Genomic DNA, 27,526 nt, shown 5'->3' with positions numbered 1-27,526 from the left:
GGGTGTTTCAAAGATGAAACCTGTGTAACCAGCGCCGTCCCAGGAAAACCAACAACATAATAGGCAGGGCTACACAGTGCAGATTTCTATGGACTAAAATGGACCACAGTACCAGAGGGTAGGGTTGGCAGGGGGCAGAGACTGGCTGGTGGAAGTATGATGCTCTGAAGCTCCGGCAGACGAGAATAGGAAGGTCCTGCAAATGTTGTCCTCAAGTTCTTCTTTTCTTCTTTATCCTCAGGGCAAAACAGGAGAGCCAGGTCTGCCAGGACCGGAGGGTGCCCGTGGTCCCCCTGTAAGTGCTGAGCGTGTGTGTGTGTGTTGTCCACAGTAGAATAAAGCCATCAGTCACTTGGCTGTGACACCGTGGGTAGGGTCCTCTGAGATTGCCTGGACTCCAGAAGTACCTCTCTTCCAAGACCTTGGTACTTCCGTGCAGTAAATCCAGTCCTTTCACATGCCATTGCTGTAAAATTTATTTTCAAACTTGTACCCATTGTTACTTGTTCTAAGTTTTCTTTGTTCTTATCCTATTTATTATAATTTTAATGGACTTCCTCTGGATGATAGGACCTAAAAATAAGTCTCAATTTTCATTCTGAACCCTTTTCACAGCTAAAGGGTTTTTCCCCAATTATAACAGTAACTCATTCTCATTGCATAACAATAACAAATGATGATGGTAATAAAAAGAGAAAGAGTAAGAAAAGTAATGTTATAGAGAAGAAAATAGAGTTACTTATAATTCTACAACACAGAAGTAAAGCTCTGTTAACGTTCTAGTATGTTTTTTTAGTCTTTTTTTCTATGTATGAAATCCAACATTTATATATCTAAATCTACATCTGTCATTTATATATCTAAATCTGTATCTAGCTGTCGGGCTATTTATTATACATATAAACATATACAGACACCTTTTCTTTTTTTCTTTTTAAGAACCACCATTTCATCTTTTTATTATATAAAATTTCAAACACATATGAAGTAAACAGAATAGTGAAATGAACTCCCATGTGCCATTCACTGAGCTTCAATAATCATTATTCTGCTTCATATCTACCTCTACTCATTTCCTATCCCCTACTCAATACTTTTCAAGTTCTTTGCTATAAAATTTACACACATCAAAAAATCTTAACTGTATCATTTGGACAAATAGATATACACATGTAACCCACATCATCATTTCATTTTAAGCCCCATGGTTTTCTACAGGGTTCTAAAACAAGACTCAACAACTTGGATCCCATTTTAAGGTCAGGATGGCCAACCCGATGCCAATGGCTTAGATTGCATGATCATTTAGCAGTGGATATGTTGAAGGGATGTTGAGGTAGGGAGGGGTATACTGTTATTTATATATATATATGCATAAAAGATCCACAACAGAGCAGAACAGGAAAGAAACATACCTTGCAAGTAAAGGAGTTGGACTTAGAGTGATCTGTGAAAGAAGATAAGCAAGGCCACGAGAGAGAGAAGAGACTTCATAACTTTATAAACTCCATGAGAAAAAGAAGAGACTTCCTACCTTTTAGCTTTTAGATGGCAATTAGAGGAATCCCAAAACAGGGCCTAAGAGGTTGCCTTGATCGTCAGTGTTTTACAGCTTCTCCACAGCCTGTTGAAAAGGCTCGCACTTGACAGAGCCTTCAGTGCATGTCTTCACTCTCTCCTACCTATAAAAATGAACCCTGTGTATTTTGGGGTTGTTGGGGTTTTTTCGCTAAATGCTTTACTCCTTTATAATTTCAAAACTGTTTACAAAATTCCTTAAATTTTCTTTGGAAATGAATAGGATGTTCAATAAAAATCTTAAAATCCAATTATCTGGCAAGAAGTGGGAGATCAAAATGCTGGTTCTATTTCCTTAATCTGTTTTTCTGTTAAAAAAAAATCAATAACTCACCTGGCTAGTATTCAATAAGGAGGAAATAAAACACAAAAAACACTTTCCTTTTCCCAACTCTCCTTGCTTTTCACCTGCCTGCATCAGGAGAAGAAACCTAAGAATGGGGACTGCCACCTCTTACGGGGGATTCAAACACAGAATTAGTGATTTTTTTTTTTTAAGGTCATTTCTGGTTTACTGGAGGGAGGGTCTTTTGTTTTGTTATATTTTTCTTTTTTCAGCCACGGAGATCCATTTGCTGGGAAGTGTGCTGGGGCAAGATCCACCTCTCAACAGAGAGTTGTAAGGAATCCTACTTCAGTGCAGGGACAGAGGTTAGAGACCCAGGGAGTTGAAAGCACACCCACCTCCTCTGGCTGGCACGGTGTGAGCTTGGAGATAGACAGACCTGGGCTCAGCTTTCACTTTGTCATTTATTAACTTTGTGACCTGGGTCAGGGGACCGTTCTGAACCTCTGTTTCTTCTTTTATGAAATGGGCATCAGAATAGCTCCCACTTCTATAGGGTGGTTGTGAGTACTAAAGGAGAAGATAAAACATGTGAAACTCCCAGCCAAGTGTCTGGGACATTGTGTGTGGCTCCCTTAGTTGGTGCTTTTGTCCATGATTATTTGGGAGGAGAGCAACCGGGGTCCCTGCCTCTGCACTGGCTGGATTTGGGGAAGATGCTGGGCCCCAGGAGGCCCTGTCCCTCCCCAGGGGAAGGGAACTGGCCTATTTTGAACAGTGGAGAGCACTGTTTGTTTCTTTTTCAATCCTTACGGCAACTCTGCAGAAGTGGGTTCTACCCTCATTTTACAGATGTGGAAACTGACTCCCAGTGAAGAGAAGTAAAGCACCCAAGACCCACAGCTAGAAAGTGGGGAGCCATGGTTCAGTTCCAGACCTGACCCCAAAGTCAGCCCTGCTCCATCATAGTTAATAGCATGTAAAGCCCCTGTCCATAGACTAGTCCTGCAGAGCTCTGCCAGGTGGTATTTTTATTTTCCTCGTTTCATAGATGGTGATGTTAGGACTCCAAGGGGTAAGTTGACTTTTCCGAGGTTACAGTGGTTCAATCTCGAGTCAAATCTAGGCGACTTCATGCCCTCCTCCTGCTTTTCCCCTGCACCTCCCAGACTCTGAGACTTCCCTTTCTGTTGCACCGCCCTGCGGCCTGGGAAGTGACCTTCAGAGCCTCCTTCCTAAGGCCACCCATTCTTATCCCCCAAGCGGTGAGGAACTGGCAAGAGAAAGCGTTTCCAGGGTAACAAGCACAGCCACACAGCAGTGGGGCTGCTAGGCCACAGCTCTCATCAAATGGCCAGGTCAGAGGGCTGTCTTCTCCCCAGTAGGGTCTTCGCTCGCTTTTTGAAACCAGGAGATAAACTCAGGAGATAAGGTCTGAGAAGGGCCTGGTGGCGTCAGCTGGGAGGCATTTGGCCTTGGCCTCAGAAGGCCCTGTCTGGCCACACGCTGCTGCCTCCCAGAGTCGAGTGTGTGGCACTGGAGAGGCTTTGAATCATGGCTCCACCGCTAACTCTCTGTGTGATAGATCGGCCTGAGCTTCTTTTCTATACAGTGGGGAAAATGAATCCCATCTTCCAGGACTTCATTGCACTGAAATGGGAGTGTGTCCCGTGGCTGCAGCACATGTGTGGTAGGGGCTCTGCAGCTGGGGTTTTCCTCTCTTTCCCCTGCTGCAGCCTTGCTCCTCTCTCCCCGCCTCGAGCCTTCCTTATAGCGAGTGAGAGGCTAGGATGGGACCTTGCCGCTCACTGTGAGGCCTCCGCACTGCTCGGAGAAGTGCACGACTCCCTGTGCTGTGCAGCCCCTGTCTGTGGGGCTTGTGTTGACAAGTGAAATTAAATTCAAGGCCCCGTCCCAGGTGCTCCCCAGACCCCCTGACCTTGACCTCTGTGCACAGGCATCAGCCCTCGTACAAGGGCGTGGCTCTGTGTCAGCCACTGGCTGGGGACTCAGTCAAGCAGGACACCCAGAGCAGTGCTCTGGCAGTGACGACGTGAGGAGGTGACGCACAGAGAGAAAGGTGCCAGGAAGGCGGTAGATGGTGGCAGCGGGAGGGGCGACTGAGATGCTGGAGTTGGGATGGGAGACTGGCCGAGAGCAAGGCCTGTAACCGGGAGGGATTTACGCGACGGGCAAGCGCGCACCAGCAGGAGGGAGCAGCGGTGAACACGTGAGGCCTGCCGCAGGAACCACGGGTGGGGCGGGACGTGCAGCGGGATAGGGCCCAGGACCTGGACGTGGTCTGCTGGCGCAGAGAGGGCGGGCAGGCCCTGCTCATCTGCGGGATCAGCGTCCTGTGGATGCCTGGGTCTCAGCAGGAGGGCAAGCACCCTGACTCCCGGGCTGCAGAGATGCTGTTCCAGCTGGTCAGGAGCAGAGCCTGGGAGTGGGACAGTGGGAAGTGGGAGGGCTTCGGGGCTGTGCAGGCCTGCCTGGACCCAAATCCGATTCCTGTCTAGCTGTGGGGCTTTGGGCAGGTGTTCTACGTCTCTGAGACTCAGCTTCCTCATCTGTGAAGTGGGGATTCTTCCACAATCAGGGTGGCCTGACTGTTAACGGATGGTAGCGTCAGCTCCGCTGACAGCTTCGTCTTTGCTCAGAGGGCTTGTGCTTCAGGGAGAATATCTCAAGCTGCTCTTTTGTGCAGGGAGGGCCCAGCCCCATGGCCCAGTATGAGGCTTCCGGGCTGGCTGTACTCACAACTGCTGGGGGGGACCAGCGATGGCTACAGGAACGAGGAAGGTGCCCAGGCCCTAACTTGGGGTGAAGGCAGTGTTGTCTCAAAGGGAACTGCCTACCGCAGGATCCAGGCGGAGGGGGTCCAAGCCACGTGGTATGAGATGAGGAAGAAGCGGGAGTTCAGGAGACACGTGGGGAGACCCCACCACCCTCCAGGACATTTGTGGAACGGGCCCCAGCAGCCCTGCCCTCGCTGCAGAGTGACCAGGAGGAAGGGCCTGGCCACCCAGTCAGGCATCAGGGACCTGGCCCATGTCCGGCAACTGGTCAGGAACGAGGGGCATCGGGTGAGACACAGAGAGGGGTCAGGGTGCGCTGGACCATCTCCCTGGACTCCACCCTGTCCCGCGTTGCCAGCCTGCTCCTTGGTGGGGTAACTTCATTCTCTTTCTTCTAGGGCTTCAAGGGACACACCGGCGACTCTGGCCACCCTGGCCCCCGGGTGAGTGGACGTGTCGCCGTCAGGTCATCCCAGTGCACCTGAGCTGGCACTTCTAGGCGGAGGGCTCCTGGGCCCTGCAGGCGGGGCAGTGCCGTGTCACCTCAGAGAGGACAGTGGCAGCATTGGAAGCATCATCCCTCCTTGGTCAAGTGTTTCTAGACATTTCTTCTGGGGGCCAGACGCCGATGTACAACCAGTTTGACCAAGTCAGCCTGAAGTCAGGTGTGGTCACTGCCGGCTGTGCTGCCCACAGACTGTGCTGTCCTGGGTCTGGGGAGACGAGTGCTGTCATTAGGTCTACTTTCCAGAGGAGGGAACTGAGGCCCAGAGGATATGGGTGGTTTTCCCGAGGTCCCAGAGCTAATGTGTGGAAAGCTTCGGCTTATCCCAGATGGAAGGCTCTGGGCCCTGTCTTCCTATCCTTTAGCTTCCCCCATCTCTTCCAAGTGCCCCAAACAGAAGGACCCTCAGGGGTCCACCGGTTAACCCCACTGCTCTGTACAGCGAGGAGAAAGCTGAGGTGCAGAGAGGGTCCGGTGGGCCAGCAGGTGGGGAGACAGAATCCCCAGCGGTTTGCCTGATCTGTCAGGAGGTGTCTCCCTGCAGCTCAGAGTGGCAGAGCGGGCCCAGGCCTCGAAGCTGGCCTTGAGGACACTGCAGACCCCACTTGGGGCCAGGACTCAGTAGGGTGCTTTCGGGTGGGCCGTCCTCTTCTCCCCCTCCCAGATGCTCCGAGACCACTGCGGCTGGGACAGCGGGCGTTCTGCATCTCTCTCCCTAACGGCGGCTGTTTTGTTTCTGCTTCCCCTTCTAGGGAGAGCCTGGGGCCATGGGGCCCCCTGGCCGGGAAGGGTCACCAGGAAAAGATGTGAGTGTGGGTGTCCTGTGGGGCCTGGCTGGGCCTGTGGGAGGAGGAGGTGTAGAGGACGTGCGTCACTGAAGGACCAAGAGAGGCCCAGGAACTGGACTCGGGGGTTGGGGCCACCGTGGAGAGAGTCACGGGCGAATTCTAGGAATCTGCTGGTGATCCCTCACCTTCCAGCACCACGGGCTGCATGAGTTCTCCTTGGGGTCCTGAGGAGGCCCCGGGTCTGGGCTTCCGGCTAAAAGGGCTGGTGCCCATGCCATGTGACAGATGAGGAGGCTCTGCTGAATCCGTCATGATTTGCCTGTTGACCTCAATGATGCGTGAGCTGGATCTGGCCTTACGTGGACTCAAGTGGCGTTTCAGAGTCTCCCCAGGTTATTTCTCCATCTCCAGTATTCTGTAGCCTCATGGATCCATCACGGCACCACTGTGTACCCCTCACCTGCTCTCACTGACTTGGGGTCAAGTCAGGGTGGGACGAACCATCTTTGACCCCAGTCATACAAATAGAAAAACTAAGACCCAGAGAGGCCAGGGGACTTCCTCATGGTCACACAGAGTCAGAGGCAGGAGGAAGCAGTGTGGAGTCCAGATCTTCCAGCTCTGCATCCCCACAGGGCACTGGCCTGGGGACGTGACAGCCTGCAGGGCCATCCGACATGTGCGGACACAGCTTGACCTCCCGGGAGTGGGTGCTGGGTCAGGAGCACGGCCACACGGTCCTCAGGTCCAAGGCGGGCCCATGCCCGCCCCCTTGCATCCTTCAGGACCTGCCTTTAACCCCTGGCGAAGTGCCCTCTGCCCCCTGGTTCTTGTCCTGTGTTGTGTCCTCGGCTGATCTGTTGTCATGAGACGATGGAGCAGGGAAGGATCTTAGCAGAAATCCGATCTAGTTCTTGTGCTTTTCCTGAGCAGTGGGATCCATTTCACAAACCCCAGCCTAGTGTGTGGAGGCCCTTTACTAGGTTCAAAGCAGAAGAGCTGCATTGACCCCAAGCGGGGCCTCTGCCCAGCCCTGTCCCCTAAAGGTGCCTCTCAGGTGCTGAAGGGCAGCTTGAAAATCCTGGTCTTGCCAACCCTGCTCACTTCAGTTTACAGTACAGGGCCTGAGGGGAGCTCCCCAGGCAGGGGCGTGGTTGGGATTCAGCTCGCCCAGCAGGTCAGGCTGCAGCTGGGACAGGAGCCCAGGATGCCAGCCCGTGGTGCAAATGCCTTCTTCCCCCCTTCTTAGCTCTCTGACTTGTAATTTAAAAACTCCATCTTCTGGGGTGTTCTACAGTCTAATTTGTGTGGGAGCACGGCCAAGCTTCTGTTTTTTTCATTCATTACACGGGGAGAACTACAGCCCTGTCGGGAGGCTGCCTGGAAGACCACGTAGGTGGTGGTGGTGAATCCCCACTGCTTGGCACCCTGGAAGGTTCCCTACACCTTCCAGGTGGAGTTTTTCTTACTGTGAGGACTGAGGCAGGAGTAGCCCCAGGTGACTGTCCAGACTCAGGGAGAGGACACCAAGAGAAGTTCTCTTCCCTGTTACCTGCCTTAGTTCCAGATGGAGCCCCCCGAAATCCCCGTGGGGCAGGGATTTATTCAGCTGCAGGAGGTGAGTTTGTCCGTATTCAGAATAACTGGTGATGGACGACGAGACGGTTTGGGCACCATCTGTTGGTCCTCTTGGGTAACTGGGTGAAGTCTGGTCCACATTTGAAACTGCGTCTCTGCCGTCTTCATGCGGCAACTCTGGATAACGTGATCTCTCTCCGTTCCAGGGTGACATTGGACCCACAGGACCACAGGGTCCCCGAGGCCTGAGGGGCTTACCGGTGAGTTTTGCTTTGAGACTAACCTGCTCCCTGCTTTGGCATGGCTACCATGGTAATATTTGCTTGGTTCATCCTGGTACAGCCCTATGTGTTGTTAAAAAAATGACAGGATGTCTTAGCAGTTGGTAAATAGCCACTGCCCTAAGCCCCCCTAGTGGCCTAGGACACACTCTCCAGGCTCTTTTCTGGGACCACCTACCCACAACCCGAAAACTTAAAAGGTGCCACTCGGCACGGCAGGAGCGCCGTAGGACTTGCCCTCCAATCATGCTCTAGCTTTAGGGCATTCTGGCGTTCAGGGCATGCCCTGTATGAGTTCACTAGAGCTGTCATTGCAAAGAACCACAAACGCAGTGGCTTAAACAACGGAAATTCATTGTCTTTCAGGTGTGGAGGCTAGAAATCCAAGACATTTATTGTCTCACTGTTCTGTAAGCTAGGAGTCCAAGGTCAAGGTGCCAGCAGAACTGGTTCCTTCTGAGGGCTGTGAGGGAGAATCGTCCCTCAGAAGGCCTCTCTTAGCCTCTGGTGGTTTGCAAGCAATCTCTGGCATCCTTGGCTCGTAGGAGCATCACCCCAGCCTCCTCCTTCACCTTCACATGGTATTCTCCCTGAGGACGTGTCTCTGGTCCAAAAGTCCCCTTTTTATAAAGACACCGGTCATATTGGATAAGGGGCCCATCCTACTCCAGTATGACCTCATCTTAATTAATTACGTATGCAAGGACCCTATTTCCAGGTAAGTTCAGGTTCTGACATACTGAGAATTAGGACTTCAACATATGGATTGGCGGTGGGAGGACACAACTTAACTCATAACACGCCATGTGGTTAATAGATATTTTGAATATTATCTCTGCCCATACATGTACTTAAGGGAATCTTTCTCTAATCCAAGAGCAGCCTGAGCGAATACGGGAGAGGGATGTAGAAGATAAATACTTACATTCCTGGTTCTGTGTCAAAAGAAGCACCTGCCTTATCCCATTTAACCCAGGGCCCTTGTCATAGGGGCTGCTGTAATGTATATGTGCCTGTATATACGAGCATAAATGTGACCCATGATAAGGGTGCGAGGATCATACAGGATGGAATGTGACGAAGTAAAGAGAAAATTCCCTCTTTATCCCCTCATCCCACACTCCAGAGGGAGCCACTGTTAATAGCATTTTGTGTATCTTTGAAAATATTTTCAGTATACCTACTAGCACACAGACAGAGTGCACGCTTGTTACACACTTCATCTTTGCAACTTGCTTATTTTGCGTAGCTTGTGTGCATGTACATATATTTTGAGTGAGTAATGGAATCAGTGAATGAGTGAGTAAACCTGTAAGGCAGATATAGGGGCTTTCTGGGTCTAGGTTACACAGCTGGCGAGAGCTTCCGGGGGGGATTTAAACCCAGGACTTTCTGACATCATATCCGATGTTCTCCACCTCTCGTGGCCGTGGCCGTGAACCGTGTCTTCAGGCTCCTACGGAAAGAACGTGGGGGGCGGCAGGTCACATGTGTTTGACTCACCAGGTGGAGCCCCACTCTTCCCTGATGGGGCCACAATGACTCAAATCCAGCCTCCCATCCTGAGTCAGCGGCCTGTGAGGGTTCAGGGTGCCCTCCGTGCCCGCGGGCTGTGATCCCCAGTGGCCAGAGGAAGGGCGCGACAGCCTTCGGATCAGGGCGCAGGGCCTGTGCTGTCCTGGGCCTCCCGTCCTCTGGGCAGGTGGCCGCCTGTGGTCTGCATAGTGATGGAAGCTGAGTGCACTGGGCGCCTGGCCACTTCTCCATCGCCTTGGGGTAGCATCCCTGCTCAGGGCTCACCCGCTTGGCTCCATACTTTCTACTCTCCAGCAGCAGCTCACTGTCTGACGTGCCCTGTCCTCTTTCTAGGAAGTGGTGTTTGTTCATTCAGCGAGCAGGCAGTGGGTTCAGCGCAGAGCAAGGAGCTGGCTGGTGCTCTGTATCCGTTCTCCCGCTGAGTGAGGTCAACCCGGGGACTCCTGGGGGCATCACGCCATCGCCGTAGGCACACACAGGAGACTGGCCCCCAGCTGGGCCCCTCGGCCGTGACGAAAAGCCCAGACCCTCTGGGGCGTGTGTCCCCAGTGTGGGTGCTTTTGCCCCAAGGGGACAAATGTTGGTTCTTGGGGCGCCCAAAGCTCCTACTTTTTAGTTCCAAGCACAGATATGCGTACGGAACAGAAGTAGGTACACGTTTTTAGTACCAAGCACAGATATGCGTATGGAACAGAAGTAGATACACGGTATAGCTGTGGCATTAAATTCAAACGGAGCAGTTAGGGAAAAACTGTGAATGGGCACCTGTGCGGGAGCGCTGCCGACAGAAAGGTGGAGAAGCCCTGCTCCGGAGCCCCACCAGGCAGCGGCGCCACGCCTGGTCCTGCTGGCCCGTCGCGGCGTCCACATCTGGGCTGTGGCTGCTGTGAAGCCCCCTGGGCTCGGTTCCTGGCTGTCTTCCTACTTGTCACATGGACTGGGCGTTTCTTCACCTCTCCAGGCCTCAGTTTCCTCACCTGTGAAGAGGGGGAAGTTGTGAGCACCGGCGAGTCAATCCAGTGAAGCGACAGGACCGTGTCCAGAGCTCAGAGTGGGCCGGGAGCTGCCCGTCACCGGGCCTCACACGGCCTCTTCCTGGAGGGGCGTCTGGCTCTTGCCTCTGGAGGGCGGCGGGTAAACCCCTGATGAATGCAGATGCGTGCAAGGGCGCAGGGAGCGCATCTGGGGACAGCGAGAGTGGCAGGACAGGTGTGTGCGGTGGAGACCGAGAGGCCGGCCGCAGCCCAGGTGAGGCTGCGAACAGCCTCAGAGGCACAGCCTGCAGGAGGCGGGCTTGGCCCTGAAGGCCTGCGGCCCCCAAGGCAGGTTTGTGGTTTTCTAACTTGCTCCCCTCAAGCCTGAGGAGCCTCCCGAGGCATCTGTAACCAGCAGTCAGCTGCTAAAGTTTCCCAGATGCCTGTGTTCTTGGAAACGTAGGACCAGGTTCCAGGTTATTTCCCTGACAATCACTCTCACTCACCTGGAGCCGACATGCTTTCCTGAGTGAAGAGAAGGTTCCTGGCCACTGCAGCCAGTTCACGCGGCCTGGAACCAGACCCTGAGTGGAGGCCCCTGAGGGCCTCCAGGAAGTGTGGGCAGAGTCCAGTCCATTGACGTAATTCACTGCCTGAGCCCCCCAAACCCTGGGCCAGGCACTCCGACCGTCCTGCCCACAGAGGAGAGAAGGAGGCACAGGGAGGTCGAGCGCCTTCCCAAGGCCGCACAGCACGTGAGCGACAGAGCCAGCATCTGGACTCAGCAGTCTGGTCCGAGAGTCCACAGCTTGAGCCCGCCTGGCCCGTGTGTGCTGGAGTCCCTTGGCAGGAAGGTCACCTGGTGGGAAGGAGTGGGCAGGAGTTTGGAGCTCAGAGCCGTTGGGGAGGGAAAGCTGTGGCCTCCATTTTGGAGTGGCACAGACACCAAAGGGGCTTCATGAGGACAAATGGGACATGAGGAGGCCTGTGGCCCAGGAAGGAGCAGGTCTCAGCCCCAGTTGGCCTCTAGCGCACTGACAGGTGACAGTTGGCTGCCCAGAGCCGCCCCTCCCTCTGCGCATGGCCGCCTTTGTTGGCACCGAGTGTTAATGTGTCGTGGCCCTTATCCTCTAGGCGAACAGAGGGAAGAGGGGAGAGATGATTGCCATCGGGCTGAGCCAGAGCGCATACTTTTAGAGGGACGCAGATCGGCTGCTGGGTGGGCGCGGGCAGGTGCAGGGCAGCGCCGTCGTGCCTGGACGGACATCACGCGTAGTCACAGACACCGACTGGCCTCTCTGATTTCAGCACTCCGTAGCTCTGCGATCCCAGGCAGGTCCTGTGCTTTCTCCAACCCTCGGTTTCCTCATCTGTGATGTAAAGGCATCCGTGCACATGGCACGATTCCTGCAGGGTCTGGTGACATGAGACGCGTGAATCACCCACGATCACACGTGCACATTTTAGGCACAAGGAGGAAGCACTGTTTATGATCCCCAGCAAGCTATACCTTTAATGAACATGGGGTGGGGGCGGTGCCACCAGGGTTCAAACCACAGCCCCTTCCTTTCTATCTCAGGAAGGTTGTTCGGCATTTCTGCGCCTCAGTTTCCCCATTTGTAAAATGGTGCCGTCTGCTCTGTTGTGAGAGTGAGTGAGTTAATGTGTGTGAAGCCTGGCACGTAGGAAGCACCCGGGCAGTGTTAGTGACTTTTTACTGTCACGTGTTTCCATGAAGCCAGCTCATCTGTAAACGTGTGCTTCACAGATTATAGGACGTTGGCACCTGGTGGTTCAGGGATCAGTGCAGCGTGGTCTCCTGTGATGTTGTTGGTTCATTCATCTAGCAGAGTGCCTGCCTCCTGTGTGTGGGTGACACGTGCCAGATGTTGGGCATGGACACAGACAAGGCAGGGAAGAGAACCAGTGAAAGACACAGCTGCCTGGTGGGGAAGGTCCTGAGCGGGAGGAAAGTGAGGGCAGGGGCGTGACCAGCTCAGCTGAAGCTGACCTGTGGGTTTGGGGCTTACTAGGAATTTGTCTGTAGCTTAGGAGCATTCTCGAACTTTCTGATTTTTATGCTACCAAGGATCTTACTGGTCAAATGTATTTATTCAAATTACAAATGGGCGCAAAATAGCCATCAAGTTAGAGAGTGCTACGGATGTGAGTCTGTCCTGGAGTCTGGAGCGAGTGGACCTTCCACCCAGTAACCGTGTGATTCTGCACCAGCCACTTGTCTGTGTCTCGATATCTTTATCTGTTCAACCCGGTGGTGACCATCCTGGAGGCGGAGGATAGGATACGGGTAGCGATGTGCGGCCTAAGCTGAGAACAGCCCGCGGTGACGTGAGCACTTCTGTTTGTTCCTTAAGTCAGCATCTGAAGGGGGAGGGTACGCATAAGTGGACGATGTGGTCCTGATTCTTTACTGTGCCTGGGCTCTGGGCATCTGTCACCAGCCCAGGATTCTTCATGCACACGAACTCATTTAATTACTTATTATTCATTACGAGTTAAATATCCCAAGCTCCTTTTACAAGTTGAGAAACATCTTCTAAGTAATGACTTGGAGCCACGCTGGTCTGAGTTAACAGCTGTATGTGTGAAATCAGGCCCTCCGCATCCAGCAGTCTCTCTGTCCCACTGTCCTGCTCTGTGAGGTCCTGGCAGAGCATCCTGGCAGAATCCTCTCTTCTGTTTCTTCCACCAGGGTAAGAACGGATCGCCTGGATCTCCAGGAGACCATGGCACTCCAGGCAATCCCGTGAGTACTGTCCCACTGCTGTGATGGAATCAGGGCAGGCTTTGAAAGGTTGTGTGGTTTACATCACAGACTGTCTGGTCTCTGTTTCCAGAAGCCTCAGTGGGAAAATATGGTGTTTGGATGGCAGGAACAGGCTGGAGGAAAGGGGAGCCACGAAGGACGTCTTTCAAAGCTTAAAATACACACAATTATGCACTTGGCTCTCTGTTGTCTACAACCATAGACATCCAACAGGACAAAACTATTGAAGACTAAAAAACACATGCGTGATAAGGTTGCATGGTAGTTGATTGATGTTTTTAGATGATGGAAGGACAAGGTCAGGCTGACCGACCCTTAACGTCTCAGACAGGGTAAGGGTGCATCGTGGGGATGCGTGTAACACAGATTCGGCTGAAGAGGGTCCTCCTGCTGGTGAGCAGGTGTTAGCTAGAGCTAACAATGGGTACAGTAGAAAGAGGGTGACATGAGTAACCAGAAGAGTCCTGGGCACTGGGCAGCAGGTTCTGGACTTGGGGTTCAGGTCTGGTAGATGGGGAGACATGGTGGGGAACATTGGTCCTTGATGGGGTCTAGGGGTGGATAAGTGAAAGCCTGTCCGCTAGTCTCCTCCCAGCCCAGCCTTACCGTATATTTATTTGGTAAAATTGGCAACCCTGTTGAGAAGGCCACCTTTATGGTGTGTTGTTCAAGCGACAGATGCGTGGGGTAATGGGCAGAACAGTCTAGCCAGCTGACTGTTGTCACTGTGGAAATTAGGGTGACCCGTCAGTCTTGATTTCCCAGGAACCTTCCTGCGTGTAGCCCTGAAAATCCTGCATCCTGGGAAACCCGTTTCCCAGGCAAACAGGGCATCTGGTGGTCCTGATAGAACCCCATCTTCCTGTTGGACCGGGGACAGCCGTGTTAAGGCATCTAACTCCTCAGCACACACAGTGACATTCCTTAGGAACCATCGTGGGAGTCTTGTCGCCTCCGCTGCGACGTCACAGACAGGACGGGATTGGGTCCTGAGGCCGATCCATCCCCAGTGCAGAGCTGACCCCAGAAGAGCTGACCCACATATGGTGGCGGCCCAGAAGGGTTAAAACTAAAATTGCCGAACACCTTTCCCCCAAAGTGCGCCTGCCAAACCATGAGACGAGCTGGCCGAAGGGGAAGAGGCACAGCTGGGGGGCCCCATACACAGCAAGGTGTTTTGTTTAATGTTTGTCCCATTTTGCGTCTGTTGCTTCAAATGGGAGAGCCGTTCACTGTTTGCAGGAGACTCTCCTTCTGCCCCCGCAGTACCCCGTCTCACAGTACCCTGTCTCTCCCCAACCCAGCCCCTCCGTTTCAGGAAAGGGCTCTTCTATTTTGTTCACGTGCCAGGCCTTCAGAGTACAGAGGGGTTACGAGGTTTCTGAATCTTCTTGAGTTGACACTTGACCTTGAAGAATTAATGCCCTGCTTTCCCTCTGCAGGGCCAGAAGGGAACCAGAGGAGAAAACGGCAGCCCAGGGCTCCCTGGCTTCCTGGGTCCCCGTGGGCCGCAGGTGAGCACAGAACACCGTTGGGGAATATCCCCGGCTGGCCCATTGATCGCTGTCTGTGCTGGAGCGTGACGTGGGTGAAAATGTCTGTTGTAAAGACAGTCGTGTCATCTGCAACGTGCCGATACAGCAGAGCTCACTGATATTATGTCCTGTGTTGTAGGGTGAGCCGGGAGAGAAGGGAGTCCCAGGCAAGGAGGCAAGTACCGTGCACCCCTCTTCTCCTCTTGGTGCCCTTTCCTGTGGGAGACACAGGGTCACTTCGTGGGCGGGCGACACGTGCTGTCTCACGGGGCCCTGGGCCTAGCAGGGCTCCCACACGTGCTGTGTTCTGCTGTTGTTGTCCGGAAATCCTAATGCTTTCTGAACGAGGCTCCACGTCTTCACTTTGCTTAGGGCCCACCAGTTAGGGAGCCGGTCCAGGGGTGCCATCGTGTGATGTCTCTGACTTGTCTGTAGCTCTCCGCACCCAGTCCATCAACTAGTCCTGTCCATTCTGACTCCACAATACCTCCCAGCTCGGTCCATCTCTCTCCATCTCTCCCGCTGGACCCTAACGCAGACCGTCATCATCTCTCACCTGGACGTTTGCAGTGACCTCCTAACTGGCTTCCTTGTGTCCAGCCTGCCCCCTGCCCCACTCCTTCCCCACTCACCAGCCAGAGTGACCTTCGTAGAACAAACGTGAGATCATGTCAGTTTCTAGTTCAAGCCTCGGCTCTGTGCCTCCTGTCAACAGAGACGCCCCGGCCCTGGTCACTTCCAGCCCTCAGGATGGGCAGGAGCAGGTGTGGGAAGGCACGTTTCAGGAAGCACAAGCCCAGGGTGACCGGCGTGTAGACAGCGGGAGGGCGTGACCAGGGCCGGAGCAGGACTCTTGGAGGACCTGCCTTCTCCAGGACACCTTGCCCTCAGCACACAGGATCCGAGAAGAACCGAGAAGGGCAGAGAGGGATGCCCGAGCAGATGGGATGGCCCTGGTTAAGTGACCCCCTCCTTTGGTTTCATTGCAGGGGACCCCTGGGAAGCCGGGAGAGCCGGGACCCAGAGGAGAAAGGGTAAGTGGGGCACGGGGACTGTGTCCAAGGCTTTAGGAAGCAGCCTGGCCTGCGGAACGGCTCCTGTGGTGGCCTCTCTGTTCTCTGTTCCCCCCCCGGAAATTTGTGAGCCCCCAGCGGGAGGCTTTTCCCAAAGTTGTAGTCAGTGATGTTGGCTTTTGTCATGGTTTTTTTGTTGTTATTTTAAGCAGTAAAGTCATCGCAATTACAAATTCAAAGGCGAGCATGCCCAGACTTTGACAGATTTCCGTCTCTCCTCTCCGTGTGCGAACGCCTGTGTGTGACACGCTTGGAGCCCAAAGTGCCAATTTGCCAGGAGCCAGATCTGTTCCTGGAGGTGACAAGGGAACAGATTTTCCCATAATGAATCGCCTTGGCGCTGCGCTCAGAAAGCCCTTCTTTACATTGCATTCCTCCAAAAAACAACAGGAAAGAAAAAATCACTTTTTTTTTTCTTTTTTGGAAGAAACGCCGGTGAGGGGAGGGGGCATTCTCTCACTGCTGCCAACCGCTGCTCCCTCCAGAGAAATTAGACATCTCGTCTGCCCAGGGCCCTGCGCTTGGTCAGCCGTCACACCGTCCCACTGTTGCCCGACGCGGACGGCACGCCACCCCGCTTCGACCCTCCGTTTGTTTTCCGTGGTGCTGCAAAGAATTTCTCTCTGCTTTCCTTGCAAGTTGGATGAGTGAGGAGCTGGCTTTGCCTGCAGGCCAGAGCAAAACGGAAGCAGAGAGCATCAGGGCTTCTCACCCCTACAGATCTCTCTCCCTCCTCCCTTCCCAGTGAACATCATTCCCATGGCTGCTGGTTCCTGAGCGTGGAGCCGGGGGAGAGGCTGTAGCTGGGAGGGCACTGAGGGTCTTGCCACCCAGCAGCTGGCCAGCTGGCCCCTGGGAGCTGCTGGAGTTTTGGTTGGGAGCCGGGGAATTCAGACGGCAAGTATGAATCTTCTGGATACCGAATCAGTACCTAGAATCTTCTCGAATACCGAGTCAATGATGGCGAGTTGCCTTCCCCGGTTAAGTTGCCTTCCCCTGTTTCGTGGAACGTTGCCAGATAGCGGTCAGGTTCCCCGTGCCTTGGACTCCAGAGAACATCTGAAACGTGGGACAAGTCCTCTCACGGCAAAGGGATGTTGAGACGTTTAAAGAATAGGAAATGCCGTACCACAGGCCTTGGCTTTGAGGTGCACGAAGCACCAGGACTCTCCTAGACCCCTAAACTTGAGATCACCCACGGATGGCAATGTCCCCAAGAAATGCATCACCTTTGAGAAATTTAGGTGACGCCCTCAAATCTGGGTAAATGCCTTTTTTAATTCACTGCTCTTTCTGTTACTGTTGAAAAAGCAATACAGACACATAGTTAAACAATACAAATTGCAGAAAAGTGGCTGCAGTGAAGACTAGGTGCCCTTCCACCAGGCCTTCTGGTCCCCGTCCCCTCCCCATGTCGGTCGCTGTACACGTCCTCTGTATCTTGCCCTAGTCTGTGCGCGCAGAACCACGTGGGGTGTGCGTGTCAACACGCGTATTACTAGATCCCCTGCAACATATCAGACTTTTCCCACCGTTTCGCTCTTTTCGTTTTTCGTGCGTGTATGTGGCAGATGGTCTCATAACTGCACCGGCTTCCTTTTCCATGGCTCTAGGTCACGCCCATAGCCATGTCCCATGTCCGGTTACCTGTGGCTCACTTTTTTCTTGCTGTTCCCCCCCTCTGCTGCCTCCAAGCAGTAGAGTTTTTACACCCTGAGGCTGTTAGCCTGGCCGCCGTATTTTCAGGCTCTCCGGCAACTGAGCCTGGCTGGTCAGACACCCGGTAGCAGATAGGGCAGAGGACTGGACCGTCCCGTGGTTGCCATGGCTCCCAGATCATTGATCCAGCACTTCAGTCCTTGGACCAGCGATGGGGAGAAAGGGGTCCCGGGCAGTGTCGTCCTCTGCGGGCCCCCTTGGGCTGAGAGGAGGGGGCAGATTCCCTGCGGGTGAGACACCTCTGGCTGACGAGTGCCACCATCCCTCCAGCTGACGGAGAACAAAACTGGGCCTGAAGTGGCCCAGAAGCTCCGGCAGTCGGGCTCAGCAGCTGGCCTTCTCTAGCCAGGCAGGTGGAGCTGCGCTCCTGGGATGGAGCACGGGACTGGGATTTGGAAATCAGAGCTCATGTCTTGTCCTCTGCAGACCAGCAGTGTGATGTGGGCAGGTAGCTTTGTCTCCCTGGGCCCTCGTGTCCTGGTCTGTGGCATCAGACTTGAGTCATGGGCCTGCCAGGGCCGAGGTCTCCTTTCCACCGCTGAGGACGCAAAGGGCCGGCAGAGTCCCTTCTGTAGCCGCACGTCTTGTCTGGCCTGGGGGCACCTCCTAGGCCTTTGCTCACTGAAGCGCTTCTTTCCTCCCCTAGGGAGATCCTGGCATCAAAGGTGACAAAGGACCTCCCGGTGGGAAGGGTCAGCCTGGAGACCCTGGGATCCCAGGCCACAAAGGTCACACAGGCCTAATGGGCCCCCAGGGACTACCTGGGGAGAATGGGCCGGCCGGGCCGCCGGGGCCCCCGGGCCAGCCAGGATTTCCAGGACTGAGGGTAAGGATATTGGGGCTCCTTGGGACTGAAGGGGAAGCCCGTGAGGTGTGTGGGCTTCAGAGGGACCAGGTTACAGATCCCAGTAACCCGCGTGACCCGGGGCAGGTTACCTCTCCTCTCCGAGCCTTCCTTCCGCATCTGCCGAAAGAGGGGAGGAGAACCTCCCTCCCGACACTCCGCTGTGATGGTTAAAGGAGATAACGCCGCATGGCTTACGAAGGGCTCCAGAGCAGCATCCCTCTCTCTCAGTGTGCTGCATCCCCGAGGCTCCACTCCTCGGGCTGTCGCGCCTTTCTGCCCCAGGACCTGGTGCAGCAGGCCACTGAGAAGATGCAGCCGGATCTCAGTGACCAGAGCTTCCCGTGGGGACGGCTGGCTGTCCATCCCGTGCCCGGCTCTGCCTCTCTCCTGTCTGCCTGTCTGGGGTACTCGTTCTTCCCTTTGGGTCCAGCTTTTCCCAAATGTAAAAGGAAAGGCTTGTTTAGAGCAGTTTCTTTTCTTTGAACATACTGTATTCCCGTGGCAGACTTCTTACTTTTCACAGACGTGTAGCATCGGCACACGCTGGCTGTAGAGAGATAAAGGCAGAGCTTGGTGGACGTGTCAGTGGGGGCTGGTTGCCAGGTCCCCGTGACCTCCCCACCCCGCCTTTGCAGCCCGTGTGGCTCTCGGGGGACCCTCCGGTTCCTCAGAGCACAGGCTTACATGGTCTTCAGAGCCCACGCCTGCTCTGAGGTTCCGTGTCACCGTCCCTGCCAGGGCGCCTGTGGCCAGCCTGAGCTTCCACCACCGTGAAAGAGGCCAGGCAGCTAGATCCTGTCCCTCGGCCAAGTGTGGGTTCTGGCGGGCTCAGCGGGCTTCCAGAAGCCCCCCACCCCTCCCCCGAGTCTTTGCCAAGTTCTCCTGCTGCTGTGGGTAGCAGTGGACATTCTGGGACTAACCTAAAAGATTATTGGCCAGAAAGGCAAACAAGAGGATAAGGACACAGAGCCCATCTCACGCTGTGCTAGACGCTGGGGCTGCGGAGATGAGCACAGTACAGCCCCCAGCCTCGGGGGTGGGCACTGCCCTGAAGGGCTCTGATGACGAGGGGGGCGCCCAGTGCGGCAGCAGGTCCGCTCGCGGATCCGTCTAAGAATCGCACGTCGCCGTGGGCGCCTGGAGGTGGTGCCCGCCTTCTCTGCCCCCTGACCCATTGGTTTCTGTGACCAGAGCAGGGCAAGCCAGCCTGGGGACCAGAGCAGCCAAGTGACCAGTGGGAGGAAATCAAACACGATTTCACGCAGGAGGCAGCCTGTGAGCGGGTCCTGCAGGAAGATGGCACTTTGGCAGGGAGAGGCTCAGAGCAGACCTCCCGGGTTCAGAGCTGGGGAAGGGGTTTGTGCGGGGACGAGGGGAGCAGGGGCCCCAGAGAGAAAGGAGTCCAGGTCGCCGTACATGACGGGATAACGCCACCTGCATGGCGGGGAGCGGGCAGACGGCTCCAGGGTGTAAAAGGGGTTGAACTAGGGAGCTGCGGTGTATGGGGCTGTGACCGTCGTGGCTTCCCGAGCCATCTCAGGTCTCAGGAGGCAAGGGTTCCTGGGAGGATGAACAACTCCGCCTTCCCTCCCTCCTAGGGGGAGTCTCCATCCATGGACATCCTGCGGCGGCTCATCCGAGAAGAAGTGGAGAAGCAGCTGGAAAGTGAGTAGCTGGGCTTTATCACAGCCGTGTAGGTCGGGTCCTGGGTGCTTTTAAGAGCCCCGGGAAGCAGTCCGTTCACTCATCCTTCAGGACTTCTGTAGCCTGGTTGGAAAAGGCAGCCTAAGAGCGGCTCCAGTAGCAATCAGGGTTGAGGCGCCCCTTGCAGGCTCCAGCCAGCCTCCTCTGGCACAGATCCCGCTCCAAGCTTCTCTTCAGGGCAGCTTGAATTGCCGCTGCTTGATTACCTCCAGGAAGCTCAGCATCTGCAGAACCAGCCTCTCGTGATCCTTCATTGCTTCTGTGCACTCAGTTTATCTAATGAGGAGGCAGCTCCGACAGGCCTGCAGTGGGTCTGTTAGTTAGAACTCACAGCCCGGGGAAGAGACAGAGACATAAACAGACAAGGCGGCTTCAGTACAGTAAGAAATTCCTGTGGTTTAATTTGGCACAGGGGGTGTTGAAGAGGACGGATGAAAGTACCTAGGATAGCTCAGGGGGCGGACAGGTGAGGAAGGGCTTCCCGGAGGAGGGGCAGGTGAGCTGAAAGGTGAGGAAGGGCTTCCCGGAGGAGGGGCCGTGTGAGCTGAAAGCAGGGACAGGATCCCAGGCCTTTGGGGCAGCATGTGCAGCGCCCCTGAGGGGGGCCTGAACACACGGTGCTTTCAAGAAACTAGAATCCTTTTGATCCTACTGCACTGGATTGACTGTGAAATCCCAGTCTTGCGTGAGCCCCATACACAGCAGGTGCTCAGGAAGGGAGAGAGATGGGAAGGTAATAGTAATAACACCAGCATGCAGGGCCGGCCCTGTGTCGGGTGGAGTCCTCGGCACGCGACACATGTTGACTCGTGGAAGCCTCGGTGAGCCTGTGAGGTGTGTGTGATTGTTAGCATCATAGATGCTGAGGAACTTAACCGAGGCCGGAGAGCTGGTAAGTGTCTGACCAGGGTTTGCATGCAGGCAACCGAGCTGCAGAATCCAGGCTCTTAACCGCCATGTTCTCTGGACCAGTGACCATGCCCACTGCCCTATGTGTGGGAAACTGTTAGGGGAAGAAAGTCACCGAGAACTCTGTAGTAAGGAAGATCGGATACCCACTGCTGTTCCCAGGCACGGATGGACAAGCAGGAAGGACATGTTTATTCACGTGGTGGTGTCTCAGACGGTTATCCTGCACCTGGCACATGGCAGACTCTAAATGGGGTAGGGGACGCAGCACTGAACAAGATGACCCTCTTCCCTGCCCTCTTGGCGTGTCCAGGCGAGCATGGTCTGTCTCCCTACGCAGGAGAACCAAAGACGATTCCCCGGAGTGGACAGCACAGAGCTGGGGTTGGTGGAGAGGAAACCAAAGGCTGGAATGGTGACCCCCACCCGGCGGGGTGGGTCCTGAGGGCGCCCGTGTGGCGATCCCCACGGTCTGCTCTCCGAGGGTTGGATTTATCGGTGACAGGAAGGGCGTCCCCCCGTGAGGAGTTTCCAGCCCTTGGGCAGAGACAAGCCCTGTTTTGAACTAGTTTAACTGGAGCGTCTGCTGGGCTGAGTCCTTTCTTCCAAATAATCTTTCGAGGAGGAAACATCAGCTCCACTCTCAAGATGAGAGAATCAAGGCTCAGAAAAGTGAAGCGTGAGGCCGGGTCTCAGCGCTAGAGCACAGCCCTCCCGCTTCCCTGCGTGAGACGATGAGGGGCTGCCGTGGGAAGCCGACCCAGCAGGCTGTCAGAAGCCCCCGACTCTGCCTTGGTTCTGCCACCAGGGTACCGGGAGGGTGTCAACATGCCTCTCTGGGCTGGGTCACGCCACCTGCGAGATGAAGGGCTTGGCCTGATTGTCTGGGCCGTATGGCCAGCAAAGCAGAAGCCCGTGCTGGCCCTCGGGCGGGCTCTGTATGCCCAGTGCAGAAGAGGGCGTGGCAGCCGGCAATGGGACCTCTGGGGCTTTTGAATCAATTCTGTAATCTTCACGTTTCAGACGCCTAAGGATCATTAGTGATATCATATCCAGCCCTTCATTTATAGATGAGGAATTCAGCACTTAGAGAGGAGAAGTCCCTAAGCTGCTCTGTGTAAGCCACTTAAATCCCACCCAGCCCCACCGGCCTCAGTTTCCCCAAACTGACAATTACAACAACAAATGCTGCTGCTGCTATTACTGCTGGCAGTGCCACCTCGATCACAGCAGCGATGTCCACGCGGCACTTAGCTTGTTCCAGGAGCACTTTCAGTGCCTTGTCCCATCTGCTCCATCCTCACACCAGCCCAGTGGGGTGGTGGTTATTTCATTGCATCCATTTTGCAGAAGAGGCAACGAAGGCTAAGAGAGGTCAGGTAGCTCGCCCAGGGCCACGCGGCCGGCAGCGGCTGCTTGGGGACGCCAGCCCAGGCTGCCTGGCTCCAGAGGCCACGGCTGTAGGTACAGGTGCCGTGCAGTGTGCTCTCGATGTAGTTTCTCTTACTCTTGTTTTGCAGCTGTTACTGTCTCCCCAGGGCTGAGCTTGGCAGTGAGCTGCCATCCTGTCTTTGGGGCAACCCTCCATCATGAAATGTCTCTCTGTTTTTCCTGCTCCACAGCCAGACTCGCCTACCTCCTGGCCCAGATGCCCTCAGCGCACACCAAGGCCTCTCAAGGCAGACCCGGGCCCCCAGGGCCCCCTGGAAAAGATGGGCTTCCAGGTCGGGCAGGCCCCATGGGGGAGCCAGGACGGCCTGGGCAAGGGGGTCTGGAGGGACCCTCTGGGCCCATAGGTCCCAAAGGTGAGTGAGGACCCAGGAAGATGCGCTTTGTACACGACACGAGGGCTGAGAAGGAACCAGGGTGCGTGGCATGTGTGCCACTGAATGTGCATGATTCAGCCTGTTCTTCTGCCCTGCAGCCTGCCGGCACCCTGCATTGTGGCATCATGTAATTTCTTCATATGCAGAAGAGGGTTTCATACTTGACATTTTTGCAAAATGATGCTCCTGCCAGGAGCATTGAGTCTGTTTCCTCCTACTGTCTTTTCTCTCTCCATCTCCACTGCTCGAGTTCCAGGGAGTAGCACAGAATGCCCTTTTTCCCCTTTCGAGTTGGGAAGTCAGTGAGGAATAAGACCTTTAAGCTCCAGGCAAATGGGCATTAAACACCAGCTTACATGTGAATAAAGTGGTTTGAGCTAAAGCTGGACGTGGCTGCCAACTCTCCTGCTCTCAGAGAGCTGCCTGACCTGGATACAGCTGCTGCCGGCAACAGGGGGCCTCTCCTTCAAGGGGCAGCGCCTGCCCCACTTAACACAGCGCACTGTGGAAGCAGGTCGGAAGGCACTCTCTTTGCAGGCAGACAGGTGTGAAAGGGCAGGAAAGGACATGAGCCCAGACTCACCAACCTGGTCATTCACCCTTTCTCTCTGGCAAGGATGAGCATGTGATGGGGAAGAAGCGGTGCTGTGATCTCAGCCGGCACGTGGTGACTGAGGTGGGGGGAGCGCATGCCCCTAACATCTTCCTCTTTCAATCTTCCATTCCTTAATTCTTTCTTTATGCCCCTAACATCTTCCTCTTTCAATCTTCCATTCCTTAATTCTTTCTTTTTTTTTTGGTTGCTGCAAGGTTTGCGGGATCTTAGTTCCCCGACCAGGGATTGAACCCACGCCCTAGGCAGTGAAAGCTCGGAGTCCTAACCCCTGGACCACCAGGGAATTCCCTCTTAATTCTTTATTCATTGATTTATTCCTTGTAATGTTTCTCCTACTGAACTTTTTGCTAAGTTTGGGTCCGAGTCCTACTTCTTTTGGTTCGTCAAACAAAATACATGAAATCAATGTCAACAAGAAAACATAAGGCATAGAAAACATCAGACTATGACAAAAGACCGACCAAATGTAGTAGTCATAACAATAAATAAGAGTGGCCTAAAATCTCCATGAACTATAGCAGACTTTCAATCCGGATTATAAAAGAAAATGCCATAGGTTGCATACAGGAAATATTCTGGAAGCAACAGAGCAAAGAAAAAGCAATGATGGAAAAAAAGTTGAGAGAGACAGTTTAATCAAGTTTGTGTAGTATTAACCCAGTATAATCTCAGATATCCTCCCGGGGGAATGGACCCTCTTTCTTCTGAACATCTATTAGGATTTTAAATTCCTGTGATTATTAGGACTTACCTGATTCTGCTTCACATTGCAATTTCTTTGTGCCCTGCTTCATCTGTCTTATTAGAATTCAAGCTTCTTGAGGGTAGAGCTGTGTCTTACGTACATGCAGGTTTGTTTATCACCCAGCTCCTCCTTGATAAAGGTTCATGTAAAATGCTTTTAGAACATGGTGAAGAGTAGGCGTATGTGAGTAGATGTGGATGGGAATATGTGTTTGTATACAAGAGAGTGTGGGTGTGAACATTTGGGTGCCTGTGTTTGATGTGTTTATCAGTGTATGCATATTTTTGCTAATATATGTGCGAATGTACATATGTGTATGTGTAATTGGGTAGTTACGCACTTGGGTGAATGTTTACGTGTATATATGTGTATTTGAGCAAATGTTTGGAAGGAGTGTCCAGTTATTTTGGTGTTCACATAGGCGTCTTTCTGAATGCAAGTGTGTGCTTGAGTGTGGGTGTGAACGGGAGCTAGGGGTGTGAGTGTGAGGGGCGTGCAAGCTGTGGAAAGCACACCAGCAGTGCTGGCCCTGCCCCCCACATGGTGGGGCTCCCTCTCTCTGCCACCGTCCTGGGTCTCTACCATCAAAGATGCATGTTTCTCTCACCAGGTGAGCGAGGAGCCAGAGGTGACCCAGGTGAACCTGGAGTTGGCCTCCGAGGCGAGGTGGGACCCGCCGGGATCCCAGGTAGGAGCGGGCGCTGGGCTCTCAGGTGGGGAAGGGCCCGCCAGCAGGGAGTGGGCCTCACGGGGCAGACCCCCCACCTGCATCGCCAGGGGCCTTGGGAGCGGCTGGGAGAAAGGGCTGGCTTAACTACTGACGAGGCGGAACCCAGATTTGTTTTATTACATCTTTCTAAGACGTCAGCTCCTTGGCTCACCGTGCAAACTGTAGTGTATCCCATGAGTTCTTGAGATGTATCCCGTGAATTAAAAGTCCTGTGAAATGGTCCTGAAGAAAACTGATTTGGCCTTAAATAAGTCAGGACAGCGCTGGGAACTGTGCTTCTCTTTCAGACATGCCTAGTACACATTAACTTCTCTGGTGCAGTGCTAAGGGACCTTGCATAAAATAATAATGTTTATTTCAGTTAAACCAACATTTTCCAAACTCACTTGAATGTAGGATGCTTCTTCTTTCACTATGTAATTTAATACCCTGTTACTACTCTCAGAACACATTTTGGAGAATACTGGCCACGTGGCAGGGTGGCCAGCCGTCCTGGCCTTTCTGGGGCTATGGGATTCCTGGGACATGGCCCTTTGAGTTTTGAAACCTGGACAAGCTGGCCACCCTATCTAATGGTTGGATGGGACTAACTCTAGAACACAGCAGTATCGCATTCCGAGATGAGGTGTGGAAGAACTCAGACTGAATTGTTATCAAACTCCACCTCATTGAGGCTTCTGTTTTTATTTAATTTTACTTTATATGATTCCCCGTGGTCATTTCTGAATATTAGGCCTGCAGGTCATTTTATTTTTAGTACTTATATCTTCTTGATTTTCCAAATTTCCTATGGTGGAAATGTTATTCTCATGAGAGAAGATAACTATACATATTTGTGATAGCTTGCCTACTTTTCAGTAGCTTAAAATATTAAGAATATTTTAAAAATAAGGCGATTCCAAATAAAGATTACAAGGCCGAACAGAAAGCATTGTGATGGCGGAGATAGTTGTACCAACATGAGGCTGAGATAATGACTAGATTTCAGTGGTTCCCACCTGAAGGAATGAACAACACTGCTGGCTCAAAACTCAGTCGAGATAGGAATACAATAGATTAACTACTACTAAAGCATGAACAGAATTCATGCAATGTCCAAAGATCATTTAAAGGGAAAAGTTTACTTTTTGTTTATTTTATGGAGGGACTCAGATTTTCTAACAAGGTGATTACTAAGGCTTAAGGAAGAATATCACTGTTAAGGTTAACTACAACACTTAGCACCGAGCTTCCCAGTTGCCAAAGCAAAAAGGGAGATTGATTACATATGATATTATGATGCTTAATAAATGGAGGCATAGAAGTTTGTTTTAAGTAAACAACCTAAATGGGAAAGGAATTTGACAAAGGATACACTTATATGCGTAACTGACTCACTTTGCTCTACACCTGAAACTAACACAACATTGTTAATCAACTAGACTCCAGTATAAAATTAAAAGTTAAAGAAAAAAAAAGATTTAACCGACAAAAAAAAGGAAGTTTGTCTTAGGTAGTATTTCCTGGATCTAAATTTTGGGCTCTCGGTTACTTACTTCCTACTTACATTGTCTTTGACTCTGATTTGCAGAGTAGTTTAATGTAGTCCATGTATGTGGTTCACATTTAACATATAGATAAAGCCTAGAAACTACAGAATAAATGGGACCATTTAGATACTGGCTAATGGAATGTGACTAGGTATCTCCAAGGATACATGAATTGCGGCTGACGGTTAATGGTGGGGACTTGGTGTCCCAACCCGGATGCATCTCCTAGAACCAGACACAGACGGTCTGGTTTCTCTTTTCCTTGTAACAGAGGATGCGTTCCCTACCTGGCCTCCATCTCCCCTTGTTTATTTCTCTCCTGTGGCACCCTGATTACTGTCCTAGTCCAAACCGTTAAGGCAACCCTTTTCCTGCAAAGCAAGGTGTCCACATTTCCTCCTCTCTCCAGGCAGGGCACCCAGACCGTGGGGTGTTCTGAGGTTGTTGAGTCTTCAGTTCATACTGAATGGAAGTAGCGAGATCAGGGCTCATTTGCTCCAGAACGAACTTGAACCACCTTCTGTTTCTTTTGCTTCTTGGGCCAGGTCAACCCGGGGAACCTGGCTATGCTAAAGATGGGCTCCCCGGAGGTCCCGGTCCTCAAGGGGAGACAGGACCAGCTGGACACCCTGGCCCCCCGGGACCCCCCGGCCCCCCTGGCCAGTGTGACCCCTCCCAGTGTGCCTACTTCGCCAGCCTCGCTGCTGCTCGACCTGGTAATGTGAAGGGCCCCTAGAAGAGTCCCGAATGCCAGGAGACGGCGGTGGATTTCTGAAACTTGAACGCACAGCCCGATGGGAAGCAGAGGTCTTGAGACATTTCAGCCTTGTGTTTTTTTTCTTTCTTTCTTTTATCATTTGTTTTTGTCTTATTTTCTTGAGAGACCTCAACATTATTAAAACCAACAGATGCTGCCGGTCGGTCAGATTATTATTAATTATTGCTGTTGTTAATTATTATTATTATTTCATATGGTAATGCTTTTCGAGTTTTCCCCCTCTCCTCTCAAGTTGGGGAAACTTGATTCGTGGGGCAGGGGATTGTTTGTTTCTCGTTCTTCTGACAGCCCCCATTTGAAGTGTAGCTGCCAGTTTTAAGGAAACTCTCGGTGCTATGAAACCCCGACCAGACACTTGCCAAACTTACCTCTTTCCTCAAAAGGAGACGTTAAGAAAATGAGG

The 27,526-nt window shown here is 53.1% G+C and overlaps 1 protein-coding gene across 1 annotated transcript in view; it reads left to right on the top strand.

Moving 5' to 3' along the window:
• The window catches only part of COL22A1 (collagen type XXII alpha 1 chain), a 233,250-nt gene extending 206,010 nt beyond the window's left edge, over window positions 1-27,240 (top strand). Inside the window, exons 51-63 of the mRNA XM_024741290.1 lie at window positions 242-295; window positions 5,061-5,105; window positions 5,920-5,973; window positions 7,740-7,793; window positions 13,038-13,091; window positions 14,555-14,626; window positions 14,787-14,822; window positions 15,637-15,681; window positions 18,086-18,265; window positions 19,885-19,951; window positions 22,522-22,704; window positions 24,697-24,774; window positions 26,891-27,240. Of these exons, the coding sequence (XP_024597058.1) occupies window positions 242-295; window positions 5,061-5,105; window positions 5,920-5,973; window positions 7,740-7,793; window positions 13,038-13,091; window positions 14,555-14,626; window positions 14,787-14,822; window positions 15,637-15,681; window positions 18,086-18,265; window positions 19,885-19,951; window positions 22,522-22,704; window positions 24,697-24,774; window positions 26,891-27,081 (1,113 nt within the window). The 3' untranslated portion in view covers window positions 27,082-27,240. The remainder of the gene's footprint in view (window positions 1-241; window positions 296-5,060; window positions 5,106-5,919; window positions 5,974-7,739; window positions 7,794-13,037; window positions 13,092-14,554; window positions 14,627-14,786; window positions 14,823-15,636; window positions 15,682-18,085; window positions 18,266-19,884; window positions 19,952-22,521; window positions 22,705-24,696; window positions 24,775-26,890) is intronic.
• The last annotated feature ends 286 nt before the right edge of the window (window positions 27,241-27,526 follow it).

The sequence above is a fragment of the Neophocaena asiaeorientalis genome, unplaced genomic scaffold, assembly GCF_003031525.2.
Source record: "Neophocaena asiaeorientalis asiaeorientalis breed wild unplaced genomic scaffold, Neophocaena_asiaeorientalis_V1.1 scaffold177, whole genome shotgun sequence".
Classification (NCBI taxonomy): Eukaryota; Metazoa; Chordata; class Mammalia; order Artiodactyla; family Phocoenidae; genus Neophocaena; species Neophocaena asiaeorientalis.
This window is presented reverse-complemented; position numbering and strand designations above follow the sequence as displayed.